This window comes from Chiloscyllium plagiosum, unplaced genomic scaffold (genome assembly GCF_037043375.1).
Source record: "Chiloscyllium plagiosum isolate Xiang-an unplaced genomic scaffold, Cpla_swu_hap1 HiC_scaffold_5, whole genome shotgun sequence".
Taxonomy (NCBI): domain Eukaryota; kingdom Metazoa; phylum Chordata; class Chondrichthyes; order Orectolobiformes; family Hemiscylliidae; genus Chiloscyllium; species Chiloscyllium plagiosum.
In genome coordinates, this window is record NW_028270143.1 from 30,202,206 (window position 1) to 30,211,031 (window position 8,826).

The 8,826-nt window shown below is 35.2% G+C and overlaps 1 protein-coding gene across 1 annotated transcript in view; it reads right to left on the reverse strand.

Annotated features, from left to right (window-relative positions):
• Positions 1-4: 4 nt before the first annotated feature.
• Positions 5-8,826, reverse strand: part of klhl7 (kelch-like family member 7) — a 46,883-nt gene continuing 38,061 nt past the window's right edge. Inside the window, exons 10-11 of the mRNA XM_043689754.2 lie at positions 7,194-7,291; positions 5-4,185 (exon numbers count right to left, since the gene is read on the reverse strand). Of these exons, the coding sequence (XP_043545689.1) occupies positions 3,902-4,185; positions 7,194-7,291 (382 nt within the window). The 3' untranslated portion in view covers positions 5-3,901. The remainder of the gene's footprint in view (positions 4,186-7,193; positions 7,292-8,826) is intronic.

Genomic DNA, 8,826 nt, shown 5'->3' on the forward strand with positions numbered 1-8,826 from the left:
GCCAATATTGTGACTGCAACAAAAACATCACCTTATAGAAAAAAATGTCCCGATTACACGAAATTAAAATACTTTCTTTAAAAGCAAAATAAAACTTTCTTGCCCCATTTTTTTAAAATACTGAATATAAAGTACAGGTCCATATTTGATATCTACAGGGCATGCTCCAATCTTAGCCATGCATCTTTGCAAGGCACTTTGAATAGGCTAGTGGAAAAATCAACAATTGTATGAAGCTACCCAAAACCTATGCCAAAGCTCCTAGTGTCCTAATCCAAAGCAACAGACTGTCCTGCTAATTACCTGAAGAAATGTTGCAGGACTGTAATGAATGATACAAAACACAATGGACAATGGTAAACCACAGGATAAAAACTCAAATGAACTGAAACTACAATAGGCTAAAAGTAAACATTTTATGGTTTGTTCTAGAATTTCTTCTGAGGTAAAAGCATTTAAAACTTTGGAAGACATATTCTTCAAATCCAGAGGCACAATTGAATAACCTGTCTTTAATATGGAGTAATCACTTGGATCCATTCTAAATCAATGTTTTAGACAACATTCAGAGTTTTTAATGAATATATGTTTAACAAGTTATGTGACTATCAGATTCAGGTTTTCTACAAAAATTCCTCGTCATCAGGAACTCACCTGATTTTTTTTTCCCATAAACTGGTTAAATGAGACAGAAAATCAATTCACATTTCTGAGAGAGAGAACTGAATCTGCTTCACAATAGCTAATTAGCTGAACATGAGACAAAAGAAGTAAATTTAAGAGAAAATATTTGAAGGACTGATGAGAAATAATCTCTCTCCAAAACATGTTGTCTGTCCTGCTGCATTCTAGTCTTATTACTATTACATCCAGAATCTGTAAAGCATTGCTTTTGTATAAGTGTATATTTCCAATTTTCACATACTGAATATCTTTAAACCATTTAAATTGAGCTAATGTTGTACAGTGTTGATATTGAATACCATAGTTAACATAACTATATGCTGGAGAAGACTTGAAAGGGAGAAAAATGGAATTATAAATACTAACATCTCCCAAGGAATAATCTCCCTAATCATTTGAGACTAAGTATATTGCTATTACTCCTAAATAGTTTTTAGGAACTGGCATTTACCTTCCATTGCTTGTTCTCCTTCAAGTGCTGAAGCTAAAAGATAACTTAGGATCTAAGTACTTGGTGGTGTAAATAGGGCAAGAGATGCTTGGCACTGAAATACAAGATGTTAGTTTAAACAGTTCTTACATACCAATAAAGTAATTTACTAACATCAAGAAAAATCAGAATAATTCTGTTTAAAAAAAAGTCTCATTCAACAGAAGGGTACTCTAATAATGCCATTCAGCCACTTGATGCTAATTTACCATTCTATTACATCATGTCTGATCTATAACTCAATTCCATTTTCTGGTCTTTGTTCCACAGTCCTTAAACATCTGCCGAGTAAAATTTTATTGATATTCTTGAGATATTTAATTTATATAGCATGCCCAATATCTTGGAAGAATAATAATTTAAATTTCTACTACTTGCGTAGAAAACTGCTTTCTGATTTAATCTCTTAAATAAATCACGAATTTAAATGCACCTTTGTTCTGCAATTTCCCACTATCATTTTAAAACAACTAACTTAGATCAATCTATCTTAATAAATTAACCATTTCAACTCTAATATTCTGGTGAATCTATACTGTACCTACTCCAAAGCCAATTTATATTTCCTGAGAGTCTGTGCCCAAAACTTTATAATATACTTCAGATGAGGTCTGAGGCCAGGTTAGATTGAAAGGCACTAGTCCACTCGCTACTGGTGGGGTTAGGTTACTGGGATACCCATACAAAAACAGCAACCATACTGAGGCTGCAGAAATATTATTCAATTCAGTTTTAAAGGTTGAAAAATGTATTTAATGAATTATAATGGCAGAATATCAGTATTAGTGAGTTTCTTAATTAAAAATATTAAGTAATGCAACTTAGTTACACTCACATTATAGACTTTCTAAAAATGCCATTGAGATTCAATAAAGATAATGCAGTGAAAATGAAAATTTTACTATCTCAATTAAATAAGCATTTTAGGTTGATGTACAGACTGAATGCCTCTATATGTCTTAAAATTGTACACAAAGTTTGGGATTCAAAATCACCCAAGCTCAGTTCAGTTAATATTTGTGGCAGATAAAGAGGGGACTTTCATGACTTTTCACTGGATTTTGAAACCAAACCTCATGGAATGGGCAATGGAATTGTCAGTTAACTAGACAAATGTAAACCATGTAAATGAAGCATAATGCATTAAGTCCATTGAATGAGAATGGTAGTAATGACAGTGCTGCAAAAGACAACTGAATACAACATCACAGGACTGTATGACAGTCTCTTCTAGGATTTAGGAAAATTAATACAAGTTGAAAAAATATTAAAGATTATAAATTCAATTTAGATCCTCACCTTTCACACAATCAAAATTATGCCAATTGTGGATATGTCACCTAGATAGCTTCAATATTTATCATATCCTATCTTGAAGCATCACAGCATGGTATGGCAACTGCTCTTCCCAAGACCACAAGAAACTACAGAGTTGTGAACACAGCCCATCACGCAAACTAGCCTTCCATCCATTGACTCAATCTATACTTCCCACTACCTCGGGAAAGCAACCAACATAATCAAAGACCCCTCCCACCCCAGTTATAGTCTCTTCCACCCTCTTCTGTTGGGCAGAAGATGTAAAAGTTTGAATACGTACAAAGAGATTTGAGAACAGCTTCTTCCCCACTGTTATCAGACTTTTCAATGTACCTCCCAAAACAACATTTTTAACTGTATCTCAATGTATGTGACAACAATCATGTACAGATTTGGTACACAGCTCTCTATATATTTTTTCTATGAGAGCGCCACATTCTCCTTTTCAGTACATAACTAAAATTAACACTTGTACACAGTCTGGTTACAATGTACATTCTCACCATACAAAATAACTTTCAACATTCAATATGCACATTTTGAACAGTTTTCTTCAAAATGTCAATGGAAAATCCTTGTTTATCTAGAGGAGTCTATAACATTAAAGTTGTTTTTCCAATTGGCAACAATAATGTGCTGGAGATACTCAGCAGGTCTGACAGGATCTGTGGAGAGATTCTTCCAGTTCAGCAGAGGAATCTTAGGATTCAAAACATTAACTTTGATTCTCTCACCACAGATGCTGCTGAGTTTATGTAGCATTTGTTTTAATTTCAAACCTCTTGCATCTGCATTTTATTGCTTTTATTGTTTCCAGTTTCTAGTACGACTGTCTTATATACCATTCCTTTGTGCCATTTTAGCAGAGATGTTAACCCATTTAAATAAGTTCATAGCTACTTTTGAATAGTGTCCAGAAGAATGTTATTGAAACATTTTCTATAAATGCTGTGCAAAATGAAGAAGATAATTTGCTAAAACAAAAAGTAGTAAATGGAAATGAACTGCTACAGATTAACTTGGTGACTTGTATGGAGAAATCACTCTTGCAGACTTGATAGGCTAAATGGTCTGTTCCTGTGCTGTTACATTCTATGATTTGATGTCTGAAAAACACCTTATTTCTTTACTAATACCGACAACAGTAATTTCTAATTTGTTAAAATTAAAAATAAGATACAAAATTTCTTTCTATACCAAGTCCCATAAATATCCAAATACTCCCAACAATTTCTAAAACAAAAATTCTGTAATGCAGCCTTTTTCTTAAATAACTGTCAAAATAATTCCAAATATCATCATCTCCAAGACATCTCAAAGGGCTTTGGAGTTAGAAAGCTCTTGAAATACCAGTTTAAGTCAGCACAAAATGGACAGAACATACATTATTCTGCAGCTTCAATTACTTCAAGTTTCGACTTTTTCTTCATTTGCACCGCAAGTGTCCACAACACAGATAAGACAACTGGTTACAGGGAAAGCACGGACCTTAGAATTAGTTGTCCATTTGTCAGTCTCAGTGTTATACTCCAAAATGTGACCCAAGCGGCCTACACCTTGGAAACCAGCCAAGACATAGATTATGGGGCCTACTGCCGCACATTTAACTGTTACCCCTTTCCAGGGCATTGTTGACACCATTTTCCAATCATTCATTTTAATATCATAATATTCTATGGAATCCAGACCACCTGCAAGAACAAAAGAAACTGATTAATTTTCTTGCTCGATACTAAATTAACAATACTTAAACTTAATTTAGACCAGCATTTTATGTACCCTTTCATAATACAATTCTCACCTCAAAAATACTAAGTGATGTTCCTTTACCAGAGTGCAACAGGAGAAAAAAAAATTTACAAATATTCCTCCGATGAACCAGAAGTTTTATACTTCATTATATTTCACGCATTCGGTTTTCACAGTTTCAATACAACCATTTTCTTTTCTGGCTTATTTTATATTATTCCTTCCCTTGTGTGCTAGACAGACCTTAAGACATCAAGTTTGATAGCCACAGAATTGATTCTCTGAATGGTGGGGATAAGTGTGTTTTTCTTGCACACGTATGAGGTACATGGGACTCTGGACCTAATTTGGAAGGCTGCAGGATTCTGGTAGAGGATTAAGCAGAAATGCAGTGGAATTGAGCAGGGTGGAGCCTTGGCAGCCTTCAGTCTTCTTTCCACATTTTTGGAACTGTGACCAGCATCGTGCTTCTTTCATACTTAAAAGCGTTATTATAACCTACATTTTCAATGTCTTCAGTCACCTCTTATTTTCCCTACTATTTAGATAGGATTCCAAACTGTGAAGTTCCTTGTAATATTTTGATGTATTAAAACCATTGTTGGACACACATTCTCCCTTAACATGTATTTGTCCTGCTAAATGTTTAGTACAGGACAAAATACTGAAAAATAACATTCACAAACTATCATTGTTAACATTGTTGTAAAATGCAAATCTGGACACAGATTATCATTAGGTGGGAGGATAAAGTGACTTGTAGTGTCACATTCATGAAAAAGCAGATGATGTGTTGGGTATTGATTTTAATTTAAAAGGTGCTCAGCCAGGTTTGAAATCTTCCTCAATCATATGTTACAGCTGCTGGAAAAACAAAGAAATTGATGTGTAAATTAAGCAGGCACTAAAACTGAGATACGGATGATTAACATTCACACTAATGGTGTAAGGATAAAATATTGTCATGGATAGAATGTGGTTAGCTAACGTGAAACAGAATGTAGACATAAATGATTCATTTTCTGGTTGACAAGATGTAACGAGTGATATTCCACCTGGAACAGTGCTGGGACCTTTACTTTTGACAGTTTATGTAAATGACTTGGATGAAGATATTAAAGGTACCATTACCAAATTTGCTGATAGCATAAAAGTAGTCAAAAACTTGTGGAGAGAACACAAGGAGGCTACAAAAGACTGTAGAGAGCAAAATCGTCTCGTAGATAGACTATGATGGAAAAATGTCAACTATTCCATTTTAGCAGAAGAATGAAAATCAGGTTATCTAAATGGAGATAGATTTCAGAGCTCTGCAGAAGTATCTATATGTCTTAGTGTATGTATCACAAAAGGTTAGTAAATGGGTACAGCAAGAAATTAGGAGAGCTAATAGAATATTATTGTTAATTGCGAGGGAATTTGAATACAAAAGTACTTATGCTTCAATTATACAAACACTGATGTGACCACATTTGGAGTGCTCTGCACAGCAGTCATTTCCTTATTTAAGGAAGGCTGCAAATATTTTGTATGAAGATCAGAGAAAGTTTACTGGACTAACACCTTGGAATGGGCAAGTTTTCTTAAGAAGAAATGTTGGACAAACTCCACTAGCCAATTCTCAGATAGGAAAGGGATAAAGAATCAAGTTTCCAATCTCCTGTGGCACAGCAGGATACAATAAAAACATACTAAAGGGCAGTTCGTGATATCTGCAAAGGAGTAAGTGAATGATGCAAAATGCTGAGCATCAGACATATGTTCTGTTCAAAGGAGTGAGCAAAGAGCACAAAACCAAAGCAAGGACTAATTTTGAGGACACATTAAAATGTATTATAAATATTAAAGCAAAGCTTATTGGCTGATATGGAAATCTTAGAGAATGATGCATAGTACTTCAGCTGGAAAAATCTACACGGAAACGCAAAATAATCAGTAAATTGTGTTGTGAAGGACTACCAACTTTTATTAACAAGCGGAAGGAAAAACATTGCTTTCAAATTGATGACTGACTATCTTTCTTTTCTATCAATTTTAGTTGACTATCCCACTTCAACTATTTTCTTTTCAGTTAGCCAAACAATCATCATTTTCATGCCTGCCAAACAACAATTGTAAAAGAAAAAAAAAGGCATGCATATATGTAGTGCTTTTCATGCTCTATTTACAAGGAGGTACTTTTGAGGCGCAGCCACTGTTGTTACAGTTGGTTCTGATTTGCAGCTTTAGGGGAATGTGACGCAGCTGAACCTCAACTGCAACGAACAAACCTAAAAATATTACTGTCACAGACAGAATTCAAAAATAAGCTTGTATTTTAAGCAGCTACTTTTGGCAAAGAGGAGAGAATGAAACTAGGTATGAAGCACTGTATACAGGCTGAGAACTCTCTCTCAAGAAAGAGGGAGTGCCCAGTGACAATCTTAATTGGAAAGAAACATCAGAACACTGATAAATCAAAAGGACATCCATTGTTTTTCATCTAACAGTCCCAGAAATGCTGCAAAGGCTATGGGCACTGACAACATTTAGCAATAATACTGAATACATGCTCCAGAACTGACTTGATTAGTTCTGTCGAACAATCATACCGAACTTGAAATACTAACTGTTTCTCTCTTCACATTTGCTGCCAGAACTGCTGAGTTTCTCCAGCATTTTCTGTGTTTATTTTAAGTGTGTACCCAATAGTGCAAGGGTCATATCAGCAAAGTTCTGCACCATCTAAAAATGGCCTGACAAGACATGCCTGGAATTTAAATGTCTTAAGCAGCTGGCTTTTGACTGGTAGGTACAGGCACTTAAAGACGCTATATGCAAAAACCTTCATGTTAGAATTGTCCTTGGAGCTCAAAGACTTCATAACTAGATAATACCATAAGCATTTCAAATTTTCAGCACTAGGTCTGAGATACATCTTAATACAGGGGATACAAATAAAGAACCATACCGAGTCCGTTTTGTCCTCCAACAGCATAGATTCTATCATTTACAAAAACTAATCCATGGTTCTTCCTAGCCTCCAGCATAGCAGCAAGTTCTGTCCACCTGTGAAAGACATAATAAATTAAACATTAGTTTATGCTGTTACTACTGATCATCACTTAAAAGAATTTCAGACACTCTACCAAAAGCTTAAAGCTGATAAAAAGGCAGGCAGGATGCTTCGCTGTATCCATACAGGCATAAAGTAGAAAATCAAAGTTATATTTAGGTCCCAGCTGGAATGTTGTAGCCAAATGTTGGGCACCATGCTTAATAAGGATGTTGAAGCCTAAGGAGAAGGTGCAAGGAAATATACTGCAGTGACATCAAGAATGAAGAGATTTCAGTTTTTAAGAGGCCGAAAAAAAGAGAAGGTTATGGCTAGATTGGAGAAAGATCACAGAATCATCTCACATGGAAACAGACCCGTTGGTCCAACCAGTCAATGCCAAGCAATTCCAAACTAAAGTAGTCCTACCTGCCTGTTCCTAGCCCATATTCCTCAAATTTTCCTATTCATGTATCTATCCAAATGTTTTTCAATGTTATAATTATACCCGCATCCACCACTTCCCCAGGAAGTTCATTCCACATACGAACTACCCTCTGTATATAAAAAAAATTGCCTCTAACTTTTTTTAAAAAAAAATCTCTCTACTCTCACCTTAACAATATGTCCCCTACTCTTAAAATCCCCCATCCTACTGAAAAGCCAATTACCATTAACTATCTACAACTCTCATCATTTTATAAACTTGTTTCAGATTGGAACATAGGAGGTTGAGAGACAATGAGAAAAGTCCCAGCCTTTCTTTATAACTCAAACCTTGCATACCTGGCAACATCCTGGTAAATCTCTCCTGAACCCTCTCCACCTTGATAATATCCTTCCTATAACTGGGTGACCAGAATTGGACACAGTATTCCAGAAGAGATCTCAGCAATGTCCTTTATAAACCTCAACATGACTTCCCAACTCCTATATTCAAAGGATTGAGTAATGAAGGTAAGCATGCCAAATGTTTTTAAACCACCTTGTCTATATGTGATGCAAACTTCAAAGAATTATGTGTCTGCACTCCTAGATCCCGCTATTCTGCAATGCTAACCAAGACCCCACCATTAATTATATAAGCCCTACCTTTGTTTGTTATATAAAAATGCAGTACTTCGCATTTATCCATATTCTAAATCTTGAAGCATTTTGACAAGTGTAAAGAAAAACCTTCCAACAGTCTGTACCAAGAGGACATATTTTAAAGGTATAATCAGTAATGACATAAAACAAGATTATAATGAGAGTTATGGTGGAAGAGATCCTGAAATAACTCTCAGAAGAAAACTGGATCCATGTCTGAAAAGAAAGCAGTTCTGGTTATGTAAAAAGATGGGGAGAAGTGCAAATAGGAATGATCTTTCAAAGAGTCAGAGGTTCTGTAATGGGCTAAATGGCCTCTTTCTATCCTAAAGCAGCAGAACAATCCAATTCTAACTGGAATAGGAACTTACAACAGAGAAGAGGGTTTATCTGATGATTCTAAAGAAATTCACTGTGCAGGTTAGAACATTACTCCTCCTTTTAACCACATACTAAAGGC